This window comes from Mirounga angustirostris, unplaced genomic scaffold (assembly GCF_029215605.1).
Source record: "Mirounga angustirostris isolate CCGP_5_RB_7025 unplaced genomic scaffold, mMirAng1.0.hap1 SCAF_10, whole genome shotgun sequence".
NCBI lineage: Eukaryota > Metazoa > Chordata > Mammalia > Carnivora > Phocidae > Mirounga > Mirounga angustirostris.
In genome coordinates, this window is record NW_026991718.1 from 59794659 (window position 1) to 59814597 (window position 19939).

Genomic DNA, 19939 nt, shown 5'->3' on the forward strand with positions numbered 1-19939 from the left:
AGTCCTCCACCCCGCCCACCCCTGCAGTTAGGATGTCGCTTGTGGTACTTTGCCAGCTGGGACCTGAGGAAAGGAGGACGCCGCTAATCCACCGGGGTGGGGAATACTCTCTTTTTATTTGCCTTAGCAAGAATTTCCATTCTAAACCTGAGGGTGAGGGCTCATCGATATTTCTGGCAGCGGCTAGGACGCCCTAGACGTCGGAGTCCCACGGAGGCCTCTCTGGGACTAGTCGGGCTCTGGCCCGGAGTTCAATCCCACGCACTTGTACCCCAGCGTGGGTGGCGGTGGGATGAAGGGTTGTGGCGGCGCGACAGGCAGTTTTTTTGGTTTCTCCACAAACAAGAAGAGGAGAGAGTTCACTCAGCCCTTGCGAGAGGGCCTGGTACTTTCGTTCTAAAGCTTTCGTTTCCTCGGGGAACAGAATTGCTACACGCAGTAGGTGCGTTATCTTTAGTCTTCCCTGTTCCCTCTGGGGGGCTAGAAGGGGTTAAACCTCAGGCTCCGGCGTCGCGGTAGAAGGTGAGGCAGGAAGGTCTAAGGGGTGGGGGTACGACTTGGGCGCAGGAGAGGTGTGGATGGAGGGGATAGTTTCCTTCCTGCTGGAGCGGCCTTGTTAGCAAGGAGGGGTGAGCGGGAAGTTTCTTGGACCTGACTGAGGGAGGGGAAGGGCTTTCTTGGCCAAAGACTGGAGGTTAGGCCTTGGATGAATTTCCAAGAGTCTAGATTCTACAACTGAGTATAACGGTAGCACAATAAAGTTGTGAGGGTCGCCTTTGAAAAATCCGCACACTCCCCCACCCCCGTGAGACAATGACACACGGCTGTATGGAAATGAGTGTTGAAAGATCACGGGATGTGAGACTTAGTCTGGCCATTTTGGTGTTTTTTCACATGCCCCGCTCCTTCTCTATTTGCAACGAATGGTTTCTCTAAGTCCAAGAGGTGAAAAGAAAGTCCATCGTCTCCTCCAGTTATCATTGGTTCGTGGGGAAGGGACTCAAACCCCGTAAAGATCCGACACGTGGGAAGAGATTCTGTTGCGATGACTAGTTCCAATTCTTTATGTAAAAGAAGCACTTAAACGAAAATCTTAACGAAGGCAACCGACAATGAAAACCTTACAGTATGGGATGCATTTCTCAGGGCTTGCTTTCAAGGATAATAAACCTCATATGGAACAACTGATTTCTGATGACTTCTGAAATCCTTTCAGTGCTGTACGTCAAGATGAAACAACCAAATTTGAGACAGAACGCGTTTCCTCCTTTTAATGTTAACTTGTTTGAGAAGTCTCTTGATTGTTGCTAAAGGAAAATAATCTTGAGGGTTTGGAAGACCATGCCGTTACTGACACATACACACTGAAGAGGGTTTTTGTTTTTTTAAGACCTCTTCAAATTACTCAGGACAGGAGGTTTCCTAATTCTCAACAGGTTTGGGAACTTCTCAGAGCCAAGAGATTGTGATATGTCATTTATTGACTTTGCATAATACCTTTATTCTTAGTGTACCTATTGGAGAAGTAAACATTCAGTCTTTGAACCAAAGGAAAGAAAGCATCCATTTTCTTCAATTAAAAAAAAAAATTTTTTTTTATTTAAGTGTACTTACACAATGTTACATTAGTTTCAGGTGTAAAACATGGTGATTCAACTTCTGTATATGATATTCTGTGCCCACCACAAATGTAGCTACCATCTGTTACCACCCTATAACCTATTACAAATGATTGCCCTTTATTCTGGTAACTTATTCCATAATTGGAACTGTATTTCTCACTCCTCTTCCCTCTGGCAACCATCAGTTTCTTCGTTTTTAAAATTCCACTTAGGGGTGAAATCATATGGTATTCGTCTTTCTCAGTCTGACTTATTTCATTTAGAATAATAACCTGTTCAGTCCATCCATGTTGTTGCAAATGGAGGGATCTTATCCTTAGAAAGCATCCATTTTAATAATAGTATTTAACTTCATCCCCAGGGAAAGCTTTGATACAACGTGTTCTTTCAAGAACTTACTCGTGTCCTTATTTACCCAGAGGGTTTGTTTCTCTTTCTGAATTAAAGGTTAATTCTGAATTAAATGAAATCTTTGGTCTTAAGTAATGGAAAGGTGGAGAAAAGATAGAGTGAGACAGAAATAGTTTCTCTGGGAGGGGATTGCAGTCAGGGATATACCTTAAATGCTGAGAATCAACCCCTCACTGAATCCCAACCCTTTCTCAGAATCAAACTAGCAGATTAAATGGCCTGGCAGAAGGAATTCAGATCATTTGTATATAATGATGACCACACAGAGCTTCTCTATATACAAGGTGTTCTCCACATAATTCTGTCCTTTTGTGAAAATGCCCTTGAGCCCAAATTTACTTAGGCTACCCTAAATCAGAGCTTTAATCCTGTGTCTCAGAGTTCTCACTGGTGTATCCAGGCAAAGTCTTATTTTCTTCTTTCTCTTCCTGTTTGCCAGCTCCCATACTGTATTTACCTGAATTGAAACTCAGCAGGAGGCAATCTGTCTTTTGTAGTCCTAGCTGCTAAACTGATTTTTATGGTGAAGGGGTTTGTGGAAGTATATACCTGCCTTCCTCATTATTTTGTGTCAAGGATATTCTCTCAATAAGTGGCCACAAACATTTAGAAATTTGCAAGTAAGGAGTGGGTTTTAAAGGGTTGGAAAGTACAAACTAATTCTAAGAATCACATCTTCACAGTAAGGAGTTGGTAAGAGCTCCACCCTCCCACAAATTTTAAGCAAGTTCATTTGAATTGTGAAACTGCATGAATTAAAAAGCACCAGTTTTTTATCTGTATGACCACCATACCACAACATTGCCATGCAATCATTATTTTATAAAATATTGTTAGTTCCTCATTTTAAAGTAATGTGAGCTGATTTATTAATCAGAAGAACTGTTTTTGCAAAACAGAATAATTAGGTAATTTAATTTTCGTACACCTCCTTCCTGGCAACAGGAGAGTTATATTGGATTTTACTCCATTCTCTAATTTGTTTCTAAGGGCATTTATTCAAATTGTGAAAAGTAACAGCTTGTTTTAGATGATAATTACTCTAAATTATTTTGCATTTAATTTGTGGGGGTTTTTCTGGTGGGGGGAGGTTTTACTTGTGCATGAAAGGAGCAGATTCTTCTCATTTTGCTAATAGTTGGTTTCATTTAGTTATTTTGTCAAAGTATAATCGATGTCCTTAGATCTACTGATCAATTTGTTTTAAATACTTGACTGCTTAACTATCATTGAGGCTAGTAAAATATATAGACTGATCTAATTATTTTTTCCTGGCAAACTCATTTTTAATTTCTAATAGGAAAAGTTTATTGAATTTACTACTTTATGTTCTCAAACAACACTGAATGGTACAAAATAACAAAACATCACTCTGTATTCTTTGTTTTTATTACCCTCCTCAGAGACAACCATTCTTGATTATTTTTATTTTTATTTATTTTTATTGATATACTTTTATCATAAGCCAGAATGCTACACTAAATTCCTTGATAATTAGAAACTTTTACCTGGCCCATCTAATAAATGTCTTTCAAGTTTATGTTTCAATATGCATATAATGAAAAGGATATTATTGGAGAGTACAAAATAATGTTTTCAAATAAAAGTTAGTTTTTATCCCTAAAGGTGATGACATATTTCCCTGTGAAAGTAAAACACAAAAGATGTTCATTACTTTTTCTTTCTTTCTAGTTATAATTATTCAATATGTTTCCACTGACTGAGGAAAACAAGCATGTGGCCCAGTTGTTGCTCAGTACTGGTACCTGTCCAAGATGTATTTACAGATTCTGTGGTGTGGATTTTCATGCACCTTACAAACTTCCCTACAAGGTACTTTCATTTTGTTTCTAAAGAAAGTTCTCTATTCTAAAATGAATACCTGTACATTTGAGGGCAAGTATCTGTCCATAACTCTTCATTAAATTAAAAAAACTATAATAAAATAATTACTGATAATGGTAAATTTGGAATTTCGTTTTGGTACCATAAAACTGTAAGTTCCTTCTTAAGTGATTATATCTAACATTTAATGTAGTGGGATCTTTGTGGAGCAAATCCCTGGTGTATTTAATGTTTGTATATACCTCTCCTAAAGAGAACACAGATATCACAAAATAGTACTTCTAACCAGATATTAGTAAGATGTGACAGGAGGAGGATGACAGTCCTGAGATCTTCTATTAAGGGGAGGCATTGTGGATTTGGCTGCCTTTTTTGTTTTTCTGTTTTCTTTATTACCATTTGTACTTACAAATAGGTATTTGCAACCCTCCAGAAGTAAATGCTTATCATCATCATTATTTACTGCTATTAATAATAGCAAAAATAATATACAGGGATCTTTGACATTTATGGTAATATACAGAGAGCTTTGACTAACAGAATACTTTCACAAAAAATGTGTAACATATTTTGTGAAGTATACTTGATTCCAATAGTGACATTCTTTTTAGAGACAGATAGTAATTATACATATGTAAATATATACCTATATAAACACTATGTATACACACATGCACAGTTTCTTACAATTTTTAAAAATGCTCAGGAGTTAGCAGTATCAATCATTTTTCCTATGTATTATTTGTTTCTATTATTTTGGAAATAATTATATCTAATATTCATATAACATTTTTATATGTCAAGCTCTCATCTAATCCTAATAATAACCTATTAGGTAAGTACATACTATGATTGTCTCTATTTTCAGATGAAGAAACTGAGGCACAGAGAGGTTAAACAACCTGCCCAAAGTTACACAGCTATTAAGTGAGCAAGCTAGGATATGAACTGTCTGTCTGAATCCAAAGCCTAGAATTTGGAGCTAGAAGACATGGATTTGAATCCCAGTTCCAGCTTCAGTTTTCTCCTCTCTAAATGGGAATGATGATAACATCCACCTCACAGGATTTTTAAGGGACAATTTCTAATAAAGTATGTGAAAACACTTTGAAAATGGTACATATGCTATGATGATTAATATATATATGTGTATATTCATTTATACACACTATGACTATGAGGTAATCATACTGGTTTTGTGTAATTCTCCTTACACATTTTCAGACACATTATATGATTCTATTATTCTGTGCATTTGTTTTCTATTTAAAATATGTTTTAAGATTTAAAATATATATTATATAAAGAGACTTAGTGTTGCCAAGTTTTATTTGTATCATTTTATGTAAAAACACATGAAAATATTTGAAGACAATTTTTTTGGTAAATGTACCTAAATTTTTATCTTTGTAGTCATCTAACTATGTATGTACACATACATATACATGTACTATGTTATATTGAAATTATAGAACTTAGGTAATAAACATATTTGTGTGGGTCATGATATACCTATATGTGTATGTGTGTATTAGTATTTCTGTTAAAGTTGAAATAGAGCTGCTGTCCTAATAAAATGAATTAAATTTGTTCGAGTGAAAGATTTTTTTCTTTAGAGTCAGTAAATTGTAATCTGAGTAGTAAATTTTAAAAGGATATCTATTCAGCAACTGAATAATAAAGTCTATCTAATTTAGACAAAACAGAAAAAGTCCTCTGAGTATTTAGATGGGTGAAATGTCTGAAATATGAGAATGGTTTCAAAAGAATGCAACTTTTAACATTTTAGTACAAAGGGTGACAGAAATGAGGCAAACCAGAATGTAATAGAGGGCTTCTTTTTAATTAATGCATATAAATGGTTTTTGTAATTACTGTGCCAATTTTCAGGATTGCCAGCAACTGTTTACCTTTGTTTAGTAACTTGAAATTATTTTTACTTAATAGATGTATAATCTCTAATTTTTCAGATTTCATATTAATATTATACAGATGTTTTAGATTGTGAGATTATTAAATAACCTAGCAAGGATGGAAATTCAGTTTGTATTTCTATTTATTGATAATTAGAATTGAAGTTTGTTCTTACTAAAATTAGCAAGTGAATGACCCTCACAACATAACTACAAACCAAATTACAGGCATACCTCATTGATATTGTGGGTTTGGTTCCAGACCATCATAATAAAGCGAATATCATGATGAAGTGAGTCAAAGTAATTTTTTGGTTTCCCAGTGCAGATGAAACTTATATACTGTAGTCTATTTTATAATAGCATTGTGTCTAAAAAATGTGCATACTTAATTAAAAAATAATTTATTGCTAGAAAGTGCTAACCATCATCTGAGCTTTCAGTGAGTCATGATCCCTAATCACAGATCACTATCACAAGTATAATAATGAAAAAGTTTCAAATATTGTGAGAATTACTAAAATGTGACACACAGACACAAAGTGAACAAATGCTATTGGAAAAATGGTGCTGATAGACTTGCTCGATATAAGGTTGCCGCAAACCTTCAATTTATAAAGATGCAGTATCTGCAAAGCACAATAAACTGAAGCACAGTAAAACGAGTTATGCCTGTAATAAATTTGTTAATGGAATCTTCTGCCTCAAATTTAGGACTTTAGCTTCACTAATATATGAAACTCTTTTGGAAAAATATTCACACATATATTGTGGGAGTTAGGTAATTCTCTTTCAAATTCCCCAGAAAGCCAATGCTGGCTAATAAAATTAATCAATTGCTCCAAAATTGATATAAATCAACATTGTATAAGTCTGCAATATATCATAATTTCACTCCTGTTTTCATCTTAACCTTAAGGGCATTATAAAAGGGTTATTACTTTTTTCAAATTAATTTTCTAGGAGTTGCTCGATGAACTACAGAAATTTCTGGAAACTGAAAAAGATGAATTAATTTCGGAAGTTCCAAACCCACCTCCTAAGAAAATACGACTACAAGAACTAGAAGATGGGATTGATGGGATTGATAATTTAAGTCAAAATGGAAAGGGAAGGATCTCCGTTATTGAAGATGGTAGCATTGCTTCCAAGAACTCAAATTTAAATGTGTGCAATGTATGTCTAGGAATTCTTCAAGAATTCTGTGAAAAAGAGTTCATTAAAAAGGTAAATAATCTATTTTTTATTATATGTGCAATTATGTAGAAATTTTTGGTCTTAAAGCCTAGAATTCTTGTATCTAAAGTAACAGTACCATTCATTTCAACTTGTTTTACACCAGTGGATCATTAAAACATTTCTTAATTAAAAAATAAACAAGCCTACTATTCTCAAATTACTTTTTTATTAACAAGATAACTGAAAATTAATGAAGTAGGTGTCCATGTATTTCAGTCATGAATGCTACTCAAATGAAGAAAAATATAGTGGTTTTTCCCTCTGCTGTTTAACATAGCTAACTAAGGAGTTAGAGAAAAGCTCTTAGTCATACCTTTTAGTGTCTTGAAAAGACAAGTGTTACAGTTTTATGGAAGATACATGATTGAATGTGGGATTGCCTTTTGTTTCCAGCTGTCAAGAGTGCCAAATTTGGCTTTATTTTGTTTAAAAATCTTAAGCTATGAGGTGATCTAAGAGAAAATTATTTTGACATTCAACAGATTGTTCTGCAAGTGAGTCCTGGCTGTGTTGGCATCTCGTGATATCAGTCTTCAGGGTCTTAGTTAGCAAATGCTTGCTTTTGGGATGCTTATGAGAATTCCCAGAGGTGAAAGTTTAGAAGTGTAGTGCCATCTCCTGGACCAAAAACCCATGTTATGAAGATTGGTGTAAAATTTTCAGGGCGCCTGGGTGGCTCAGATGGTTAAGTGTCTGCCTTCAGCTCAGGTCATGATCCCAGGGTCCTGGGATCGAGCCGCATTGGGCTCCCTGCTCAGCAGAAAGCCTGCTTCTCCTTCTCTTACTCCCCCTGATTGTTTTCCGTTTCTTGCTGTGTCTCTCTCTGTCAAATAAATAAATAAAATAAATAAATTTAAAAATAAATAAATAAGTAAAATTTTCAGCAATGCATGAGAATTTATATATATAAATGCTGTTTTATGTAATAAAAAATGCTTTTATGTAATACTTTTTTAGGTGTGCCAAAAAGTTGAGGCCTCTGGGTTTGAATTTACCAACTTGGTATTTTCAGTCTCCTTTCCACCACAGCTATCTGTAAGAGAGGTAAGGTCATTTAAATGCATAAAACTATATGTGAAATGCATGCTAGAAATATCTCAAAAAAGGAGACTTAAAATTTTCTGTACCATATTGTATTTTCCATTTTTTTGGGTACTTATTGAATGATAGATGACTGAAAGCATGGCACTATTATAGCTGCTTAATAATGTTGAATGAATGGGTGAGAAAAGGAATTATTTAGTTTATCATAGGACTGGGTTTTTTGTTTGTTTGTTTGTTTTAGTTTTTAATACTTATTGTGTCAGCAGGATTGAGAATATCACATGGTTCATTCTTCTATGGGAAGTTATGTAATAAAAGCGTAGTGCCTTTGGGCATGAAAATCCCAAAGGTCAGGAGTCCTCTAAAGGTAGAGATTTCAGAGAATTTCTCTTATTTTCAACATGTAAACTGACTAGTTTAAGTCACTTTTTGAAGACTTAGTGAAGAAAACAGTGCTCCTTATGCCATTGAAAAGACTGTCTTTTTTTTTTTTAAAGGTCCTCATTCTATAGCATATATTCATTAAGCTTTAGATCTGTATGAGGCATGTTGGTCAGAGAAAGAGATTTGACCAGAACTTCAGAGATGTTTTGGGGTAGATGTATGCATGTTATAATGGTCCGGGTATAGGGTCATTTCAGTTATGATGAACATTCTTATTTTCTGGAGTAAAATACAAAAAGTTGGCACCCCTTTTAGTCAACAGGAAAAGGGAAAGAAATAGCCTCATGTTTATTTGAACTTTTTTCCTTTGTTAAGTGAAAAAAATAATAGTAGTCATTACTGTAACATTCTTGTGTGTCAAAACGGACATGAATACATAAAACTGTCCTATAGGGAAAATGACCTTTGTAATTTCAAATTACAACAATGAGTTCTAAACATATCCATTTATGTGTGTAAGGTGTCTTTTCCCTAAGGATCTGAAAGCATCACTAGAACATTATATCTCATACCATCACCTTCTTTGGGTGAGCAAAATATGTTGGAGCAAATAATAATGTTTATTAGCCCCCAAAAGGCTGAAGATTGATTTAAAGACCTTTTGAAGCTGGATGAATGATAGAAAAGAGCTGGGAAGTGAAAAAGAGTAGAATGGTTTTAAGTAATATCTCTGTCCATGGTAAGATGATGAAACAGAAGAAAAGGGATCATGATGATGTACGGTTTATAAACACATAAAGTCATTTTCTAGTCAATCATCAAAGCATTTCTCATTGATAGGTCATTTTCAGGGTCCGATTTTGGTAGCAAGAAACAGACTTCTGAAAGCTAAGTGGCTCAAAAAGTTGCAGTGTTTAGAAGAAATAAGAAGCATATTTTCTAAGTGTGGTTATATATCTTACCACCAAACTCTTCCTCTGAGTTTATATTTTGACATTAAAATTTGTATTTTCCATTTTTATCACTTAAATGATGATTTTAACATATCCATTTAATATTTATTGAATACTTATGAAGTGTTTATATTCCATGTTAGAAATAGAAAATGCTATTTTAAAAAAAATAGAATTATAAACTCTACTTCTTGTAACTGATTTTAACCCCTAAACTATTTAACAGAAATATGTGACTATTCCAGTTATTGGGGAAGTAATACATTGCCACAGTATAGTGTGTTAAGTGACTCATTGTTTTCCTTTGTATTGAGTAATATATTTTTACTCATTCATTTCTTAAGTATAATAATTATTCAAAAAGTACACAGTGTTACACACCATATACAATTTTCAGAACCCAGATTTCTTTAGCAAATTGTGTTTATGGTTCACTTTGCAATTTTTTTCCATTATTATGTTTTATTACTTTGTTTTGTTTTAAGATTTTTTATTTATTTGATGGAGAGAGAGAGAATTTGTGTTTCTAACAAGCTCATGGTGAGGTTGGTACTGCTACAACGGAGCACACTTTGAGAACCACTGTCCTAAAGGATAATGGCAGAAGTAATCTAGTCTGATAATAAACTGCTAACTTTTTAAAAATTTATACTCCTGATAGGAAGAGAGAAACAGGCATAATTAAATGTATCCTATACTTTTTTTTTAGAATAAAAATTCAGTTTATTCATCTGTTTATGACACAGTACACAAGAGGCGAAGTGTTTCATATCATAGATTTCACTTCCAACTCTTTGGTATGTTTCTTTGGCTAAAAGGAGATTAGACATGAGAGGCAGGCAATGCTTAGGCAACTGAAATAAGGATGGGGAGGGGCGATGCTAATCTCATCCTTGCAGGGCTATTTTCTAGAACTGTTAGCTGGAAACAAAGGAGCACCACTCCTGGATGTTCATGCTGTCGTGGGCCTCAGTCATCCCCGCCACACAGGTACAGCAGTGCTTTCTGGCAGTCACCCTCATGTCTTGCTGGATGCAGTAGTACAGGGACTTGCTGTACTTTCTCTTGAATTCAGACCTAATTTTCAACATGTCCTCTTCACTGCAAGAGATCATGATAGATCATGATTCTTTTTTTTTTTTTAAGATTTTATTTATTTATTTGACAGAGAGAGGCACAGCGAGAGAGGGAACACAAGCAGGGGGAGTGGGAGAGGGAGAAGCAGGCTTCCCGCGGAGCAGGGAGCCCGACGTGGGGCTCGATCCCAGGACTCTGGGATCATGACCTGAGCTGAAGGCAGATGCTTAACGACTGAGCCACCCAGGCGTCCCGATGGATCATGATTCTAAACAGGACTTTATTGCGAGTCCCCTTGCCTTTCATGGAGTCGTACAGTTGGTCAGCAAAATACAGGGGCTTTTTCTGAATGCTCTGGACCCGGTTCAGGAAAGCATTTCCTAGGTCTCCTTTGACCTCCTTGGTGCTCTCCAGTATGTCATAAGGGCTATAGCTCTTGTACCTTTCAAATACTTTCTGGAGGTGACACACACTCTGCTTGGTCATAATGCTGATCCACTTGGGCACATCAGTTCCTTTCCTCTTCACTCCAGCATCATAGACATCCCAGGCATCTTAGTCAATCAGTTCATAGCCAATGACAGAGTCATCCTCTGCTCTTCTGCCATTTGCAAGGGCAACCATCAGCTTGCGGAAGTCACCAGATGTGTCAGAAATGATGTCCTTCTCCAGATCAGTCTTGTACATTTCCTTGTAGACTCTGTTAATTTCCTGATGCTCTTGGTTGCTCCTTGAGCAGATGATCTCAGTGAGGGAGTCTTCATCAGTCCTCAGCCCCTTCATGGAGGCTTTCAGCTCAGAAGCATCATACAGAGCAGGTCCCCTGTGACTGGGCCCCAAATCACATTCTTTAGGTGGCTGGACAAGGCTGACGTCAGTGCTGATACAAGTTCTTTTTAGATCCTCTGGTAGGCAAAGGCAATATCCTGTCTCTGTTCATTGCTGTGGTTGGTCAAAATGTTGACAATGGTGACCTCATCCACCCCTTTGGTCATTTCAGTGATGGCCATTTCAATGTTCAGAGCATCATACTCAACGTCAAAAATCATGTACGCTTTGACCAAACTGTATGCACTTGGCGTGGAGTGATCACCCTCCAAGGTGAGCCTGCAGAGAATTTCGTGAACAGTAAACAGTTTGAAGCTGGGCCAGGCACCAAGAGCTGCAAGCACCCCAGTTGTGGAGCCTTTATCCTTCATTTTTGATAGGTTGATGTCAAACAGTGCAAAGAAAAAGCAGTCAGAGAAAAATGGCAGAGGAATCTAGGCTGGAAGATAAATTAAAAGGGTTGGGAGGTTCAGAGAAAGTGCAATTCAGACTTTATTTAAAACCAAATTACCCCAACTGATAAAAGAAAGTTTAAGGATCAAAATACATCCCAATGAAGAAGAAATCGGGGCATCTCTTTCTCTCTGTGTTTACATAAACATTTGTATTTATATATTTATATATGTTTATTTGACTTTTTATTTTGAAAAATTTAAAAAGTAGTAAGACTAGCCAAATGAGCCCCTGTGTATGTATCATCCAGCTCTAATTGTAATTTTTTTGCCAAACTGAAATCAGTTTCCAAAAAAAGATACACAAAAGTCAGAGTAATGCAAATGTAAGAAGGAGGCTTAGCTCTGTAATAGCAACTGGAAAATAAAATCTCAAATGAGTAGAGGCTTGTAAGAATTGCTAAGGAAGACAGGCATACTTCAAGTTATGCTTATAGCAAGAGATGAAAAAGGGGATGTATTTGGAACTGATATTGTTGATGGATGATACAGAGAGTGGAACTTAGAAAATCTTATTTTGCTTCTGTCCTTTCTGTCAAGGAAAATGATCCTCAACCTAAATGGGTAGACTGATCATTGATTGGTGAGAGAGAGTGAAAGCTCTGCATGGTGAAGCTTCTCTAAATGGGTTCAGGTATTCGGGACTGAATGAATGACATTCCAGGATGGATTCAGAAAGAACTTGCAGTTGTTGATGATCTTTGAGAGCTTTTAAAGGATAGCAGATTTTCCAAATGACTGGAGACCAAGAAGGCAGTTTCAATTTTCTAAAGGTGGTTTTGTTAACTACCAACTGGTGAGCTTGACCCTAAAACCCTGGCAAGGTTCTAGATCAGGAGCTAAAGAGTACATTGTAGGCACTGAGGAACACTTGGTCAACACACTGAACAGATTCATTAAGAACAAATTATTTCTGCATCATTTTTTCCTTTTATAGGCTAGCAGGACTGGTAGAGCAGGGAAGTAGGGTAAAGCACCAGTATGACTGGAATTCAGCTAGTCATTTGAGCAGGTTTCTTTCGTATGATAACTTTCTGAAAGTGGGCAAGAAACATGAGCAGAATGTGAAGACATTTGTGTGGGTTGTACCTGGCTGGCCATACCCAAGTGGAACTGATTAATAACTGATTTCAAACTGGACAGTGTTTCTCCAAGTGTACTCTGCAGATCTGAAACTCACTTGGAGAAAAGTGTTGAAAGCAGATTGCTGAGCCTTGTCTTAAACCTCCTAAATCAGAATCTCTAGATATGGGGCACAGAGTTAAAGTACACATTGAAATTCAAGAATGATGGAACTTCAGAGAGATTTCTGATGTCCTGCAAGACTCTTCATACCTTGTCTGTTCATGATTTCTATCAGTGATGATATAATGGGAACACTCACAACAGGTGTCATGACACAGAGTTGAGAATATAGCAGATAGATTGAGTATTAGAATTGAGATCCAAAAGATCTCACGAATAAGGAAAATCTAACAAGATGAAATTTAACAGGAGTAAACATAAGTTCTTATACCTAGGTTTAGAAAAACAACTGCCAAGTAAAGGATGAATGAAGAATGGCTTAAAAGCTGTGTTTATAGACAAGGTTTGGGTGTTTTAGTTAATAGCCCAGTAAGAATTAGGGGAGTGATGTGGGTAACCACTTTGGACTTTAGTCCAGATAGTAGAAGTACAGTATCTAGAAAGATGAAGGTGACGGTCATCCTCTTTTGCCCAGTGTTGGCCATTCATGGAGTGCCATATTCAGCTGGAGCATACTACTTTAGGAGGAACAAGGACAAATGGAAAGGTGTTTTGTGGTAGTCCACATCCTAATCCTTGAAACCTGGGAATGTGTACCTTACGTGAAAAAAGGGGATTTTGTGGATGTAATTAAGATTAAGGATCCTGGGGCGCCTGGGTGGCTCAGTTGGTTAAGCGGCTGCCTTTGGCTCAGGTCATGATCCTGGGATCCTGGGATCGAGCCCCATGTCCGGCTCCCTGCTCAGCAGAGAGCCTGCTTCTCCCTCTCCCTCTGCCTGCCACTCTGCCTACTTGTGCTCTCTCTCTGTGTCAAATAAATAAATAAAATCTTAAAAAAAAAAAAAAAAGATTAAGGATCCTGAGATGGAGAAAGTATCCTGAATTATCTGAGTCAGCTCAGTCCAATTATATGAGTCCTTAAAAGCATCTTTCTTCTGAGGTCAAGGTCAGAGGAAGATGTGACTGTGAAAGAATGGTCAGATGCAATGTTGCTCACTTTGAAGACAGCAGAAGGGAACTAGGAATATGGGTGGCCTCTAGAAGCTAGAAAAGGCAAGGAAATGGAGTCTCCTAGCCTAGATGCTCCAGACAGGAATGCACCCCTGTTGACACCTTGATATTAGCCCAATGAGACCCATGTTGGACTTCTGATCTAAAGTACTGTAAGACAATAAATTTGTGTGTGTGTGTTTTAAGGTTTTATTTGTTTATTTGAGAGAGAGAGAATGAGTGGGGCAGGAGCAGAGGGAGAAGCAGACTCCCTGTTAAGCAGGGAACCAGATGCAGAGCTAGATCCCAGGACCCTGGGGTTCATGACCTGAGCTGAAGGCAGATGCTTAACCGGCTGAGCCACCCAGGTGCCCCATGAATTTGCTCTTCTTAAATATTTGAGGGTTTTTCTGCTGCAGAGATGGAATCAGGAGGGAAATAATTTTCAGCTATAAGGAATTAATGCAGAACAGAATAGACTGTTTTCAGGGATGGTGTTTTCTATCACCAGAATATTTAAGCCAAAGCTGGGTAACTACCTGACAGAGATATATAGAAGGAAGGTGTGCACCATTTGGTTGGTTAGACTAGACTTTGTTCAGCCTTTTCAACTCTAAGATCCTATATAGTTTTAAGAAAAATATTTATTACATTTGTTATTTTTTGTTACCTTATATTCATAATTGAGTCTTCTAACCTTCTATACCACATTAAATTAGTGCCACACTAAAATTATTATAGAACGAATGACCCAGACTTATGCTAATATTAGGCTAAACTTACATTTATAGGAAAAAAAGCATTCAGTTAAGTTCTATTAAAAGTAAGCCCTTTAAAGTCCTGCTGTTTTTTTAGGTTTATCCTTACTAGTATGGTCCAGTAGAGGGCAATATTGTACTATCAGTTTCACTTTTTGGTAGTGTGTGGAAACAGTTTGCTCACTTTATTGACTTTAAATGGATATAGTGTCTCTTAAATGTTACTTTGGTTGTGTGAAGCACCTACTTCTTAATATGCAACTTGATTCAGTTGGAGTTTTGTTTGTCAAATCAAAACTTTTCCCTTTCATTTTTATACTTGTAGCATCTCCATGCTTTGCCCTAAGTACTATAAATTATACACAGCCCTAGAAATCTAACCAAAAATAAAAGCAGTACCATTTCTGTGGTAGCAGTTTATATTTATAAAATTTTTTCTTAAATTCTGACAAATGGGTATTCAGAAGACTGGATTTTGCCTTAAATCTGTGGGTTCTTAACCAATTTGGGATCATCATCTCGTTAAGAATCTAAAGAAAGCAACTGAATTCCTTTTCTAAAAGTGCATATGTTCATAATTTTGCTTGTACTTATAGAGCCTCTTAAACTCCCAGCCATTAATCTAAGATCTTTCTTAATTGGATTATGAACACCACCCCCTTCTATAATCCCTCACCCATAATTGATTGATGCACGTACTTTTTCTAAAGGGCAATGTTTTTTCTAATTATGTTGAAATCATAGAACAGAATTTGTTGAAATCACTTTGACTTCAAGTATAGAGACTACACTTTCAAGTTCATATTATATGTGGAGGCTCATTCATTAACCCGACTGACTTTAGCATGTGTATTTTTAGCTTTTTGTTCATTTTCTGTGACTTCTCAAATTCTTATTTTGTATGACAAACACCTTGCCTAAATCACTTTTTGTTCTCTCTCAAAGCAACTCAAGGTTCACTTTGACCAACAAACTTTTTCTGAGCTTACTAAGGAGTTTTCAGAATTTGTAGTCCTGTTTTTCATTAGGTTAGTTGGTTAGACCTTGCTTCAATCTCTGTGTGGTCCACTAAATCATTCAGAACATGTTTTTATTAGGTTGCTGAATGAGGCACTGAAAAACATGCAAAATTATAGACATCACTGTCTCTGCCCCTCAAGTATCTTTCAATGGACTCTTCATGGATGGGTTGGGGGGATAGTAACCTTGCTATGTTTTGGATATACAGGCTACAACTTTAAAAACCCTTCATAGGACATGAAGCAACTTAAACCTATCTTCCTTATAAAAAGTAACTCCCAAAGCATGTCCCGTGAGCACACCACCAGTGTATAAAGGTCTGCATCATTAGATCTGTAGGAGAATCCTAGATTCTGTAGGAGACCTTGGTGATTTAGAACAGGGCCCTCAGCTTTTTAATGGTACTCACTGAAGAATGATGATAACGTATATGGCTGTGATTTGTCAGAGCTCTGAGTATGCCCCACCCTCAGTGTAAATCCATTCAGAATCTCTGATGGAGAATCCAGGAGTTCTCCACTTTGTGTGTAAGGTGATCCTCTTTTAATCTCTGACAGTTCAATGAATCCCTTATATCTGTGATTTAGAAAGAAGATATGCCTGGATGATTTTTTTCAGCCTCAGATTGGAACTACTTCATTAATCATCTCACTCATCCTCATTTGAAGAGGAGAAAACCAAAGCTTGTGTAATGTGGCATGTCGGAATTTGGGTGTGCCTCCCTGATTTATGCTCTTTTTTTGTTTTTAGACCATACCATCTTTCTTTTCTTTCTTTTTTTTTTTTTTTTAAGATTTTATTTATTTATTTGAGAGAGAAAGAACACAAGCAGGGAGGATGGGCAGAGGGCGAGGGAGAAGCAGACTCCCCACTGAGCAGGGAGCCTGACTCGGGACTCAATCCCAGGACCCCAGGATCATAACCCAAGTCGAAGGCAGAAGCTTACCTGACTGAGCCACCCAGGCGCCCCTAGACCATAACGTCTTTTCATCTTGTATACTCAAGATGCTGCATCAGGAGAAACATGGGACTAGACGTGGTAGTACGTTCTGGATTCTGTTACTCAATATGTAGCTGGGACATGTGTTCAAGGGAGAAAGGAAGAGTGACAAAGGAAACATGACATAGTCAAAGTCTATACAGAACCCCAGTCCTGATTAGAATGGGTGAATCAGATGTCCAGCTGTCAAGGAGTCACAGCAGGTATTGAAGAGGCCTAATAACCCATTATTAGGGGTGCAGGCACAGGAGAGCCCAACATAAAAAACAGAAACCTAATCCTGAGGTCATTGCAGCATGCAGCAAAGAGGAGTGAATTATGTTCCTGGGAATGAGGTGCCATGGTGAAGCGGGACTACAAACAAGGCTAATTATAAAGCCCACCACAGAAATATAATGTAGGATTGAATTCAGGAACGCAGTTGGCGGGTATTCAGACATATGTTTAAATACTTGAATATGCATATGTTTACTTCCTACCTTTGTTTTTTCCTTGGCCTGAACTAGCTAAGTATACATGGAGGAGGTAGCAAGAAAGAAGAGGTTGCTGGGGCTGATCAACCCATGTGGGTAATTGAGAGGTAGCAAGGTACAGTAAGAACATGACGCAGCCTTAAAATTTTAAGTTTATTGTTTTAATTTGTATGGTCTCATTCTTGTGAATTGTCACACTTTTGCATCTTTAAAATTTACAATAAGAATACAAGGAATAAGAAATACAATAAAGAATAGAAGACAAAGCAATTCGTTTTTCTTTAAAACTCAGTTTCCCCATCAGATGCAATATATTATCCCATTGCTACTTATCAACTACTGAGTTCCTTATCAAACTTTTTCTCATTAATTTTAGGGCTTTGTGGCCTAGTAAACTAAGTTTCAGAAAAAGGGAACTTCTAATTTTAGGCTCTGCCTATTTCAGATTTGGGTTTCTCTTGTTACATAGAGAAGTCACGTCAACTGTTCTTTTTTTCTGATATCACCACCATGTTTTAGACTTAGTAATTCTAACCTACTAAGTTATGATTATTTTTTATATAATTTGATATATATTTTTGATATATGTAATATATAATTTAATCATCATAATCCCTTGAAGTAGGTGGTATTATTATCCTATTATGCAGATGATGAAATTGCAACTCAAGGTCACATTGCTAATAACAGATCTAGGATTTGAACACTCATCTGCCCAACTCTAAGGTTTATGCTATTGATTATTACTATACCCTACTGCCTACATTGTGAATTGATAAGATTTCAAAAGTGGGTTGCTGTGTTTATAGGAGAGACTTAGCCTAGGTTTTGACCTTCACTGGTATTTTGTTTCTTCAGAGTGTGCAGTATCTTCAAATTTAGAGAAAGGATCCTTGGGAAAAAAAATATGGAACCAGAACTTAACATAAGAGTGAGAATAAATCACTAGTTGATTTGGTGATTCTCCAAAAATATGGCTTTAAAAGTAAAATTACAGGGGTGCCTGCATGGCTCAGTCAGTTAAGCATCTGCCTTCAGCTCAGGTCATGATCTCAGGGTCCTGGGATCGAGGTCCCCCCTGCCCCCCCACTCAACAGGGAGTCTGTTTATCCCTCTCCCTCTGCCCTCCCCCTGCTCATGCTCTCTCTCAAATAAATAAGATCTTTAAAATAAAATAAAAATCACATTTTTTTTTTTTAAAACATGCCCTGAGATCAGGAAGCATTTTTTTTTTTTTTTAAGATTTTATTTATTTATTCATGAGAGACAGAGAGTGAGAGAGGGGCAGAGGGAGAAGCAGGCTCCCAAGGAGCAGGGAGCCCGATGCGGGACTCGATCCCAGGGCCCTGGGATCATGACCTGAGCCGAAGGCAGACGCTTAACCGACTGAGCCACCCAGGTGCCCATAAAAATCACATTTTTAAAGACTTTCCCACCACACTTGTATTCTTTTTTTTTTTAAGATTATTTATTTATTTATTTGACAGAGAGAGACACAGCGAGAGAGGGAACACAAACAGGGGGAGTGGGAGAGGGAGAAGCAGGCTTCCCGCCGAGCAGGGAGCCTGATGCAGGGCTCAATCCCAGGACTTGGGATCATGACCTGAGCCGAAGGCAGACGCCCAACGACTGAGCCACCAGGCACCCCCCACACTTGTGTTCTAATTTTGTTATCAGATGACTAGAGTAGGTGCAGAAGAGGTTTTGCATCAAATATTTTATTATACCAGATATCTTAAAATAGAGGAATTTCCAGTCATCTTTGTGAGGATTTTCCTTTGATCTTGGGACGATAGGTCCATATGTGTGTGAGATGATGAATTATGATGTTATAGTCCCTTAATAATTGGAGGTGGGAGTAACAGTGATGTTTTCAGCCAAGTCACAGATGTGTTCAAATGTCCAAGAAGAGGGACTGGTGGCAGGTGCCACTCTGAAGTCGGACTCATCCAACTTCATTATTGACTTGTCTGAAACCTCTTTCTTAAAAAAATAGTACCAGTACTCTCTTCCCTTTTAGAAAAAGGGAAGATCGGAGCGCCTGGGTGGCTCATTCAGTTGGGCGTCTGCCTTCGGCTCAGGTCATGGTCCCAGGGTCCTGGGGTCGCGTCCCGTGTCGGGCTCCCTCCTCAGCCAGGAACCTGCTTCTCCCTCTCCCTCTGCTCCTGATTGTGCTCTCTCTCTCTCTCTCTAAGAAAAAAAAGAAAAGGAAAGATCAACGAAATAGTTTTAGACTAGGTCAGTTAAAAGGTGTTGATTAATGGTAGTGCTGCAGCTGTTCCTGCTTCTTTTTTAAAAAATAGGCTGTACTGCTTAAAATATTGGAAGTTATCGTTACAAATCTTCCCTTTTAAATAAAACCTGCTCTGTTTTTCTTCACTGATATTAATACAGGATCAATACTAATGGAATCCATTTTTTAGAGTAGATACCATTCAAGGCCTACGTGGAAATATTTATCTGAAAAATTTTTTTCTGAGAAAAACTGTCTTTCTCCTTGCCATTATTATTATTTTTTTTAATTTTAATTCCAGGGGCACCTGGGTGCCTCAGTCATTAAGCGTCTGCCTTCAGCTCAGGTCATGATCCCAGCGTCCTGGGATTGAGCGCCGAGTGGTCAGGCTCCCTGCTCAATGGGGAGTTGGCTTCTCCCTCTGCCCCCCTCCACCCAGCTCATGCTCTCTG

General features: G+C 37.4%; 1 protein-coding gene and 1 pseudogene across 2 annotated transcripts in view; one reads left to right on the plus strand and one right to left on the minus strand.

The window, feature by feature from the left end:
• Positions 1–214: 214 nt before the first annotated feature.
• PUS10 (pseudouridine synthase 10) overlaps positions 215–19939 on the plus strand; it is a 68455-nt gene continuing 48730 nt past the window's right edge. The window contains exons 1-4 of one of the 2 annotated variants that reach the window (XR_006792523.3): positions 215–442; positions 3726–3866; positions 6755–7018; positions 7988–8074. Coding sequence is in view for 1 of the 2 variants with exons in the window: in XM_045884938.3 (XP_045740894.2) it covers positions 3741–3866; positions 6755–7018; positions 7988–8074 (477 nt within the window). In the remaining variant the exon portion in view is untranslated. The remainder of the gene's footprint in view (positions 443–3725; positions 3867–6754; positions 7019–7987; positions 8075–19939) is intronic. The other variant, XM_045884938.3, reaches the window with a different exon arrangement.
• LOC123851277 (annexin A2-like) lies at positions 10011–11739 on the minus strand (annotated as a pseudogene).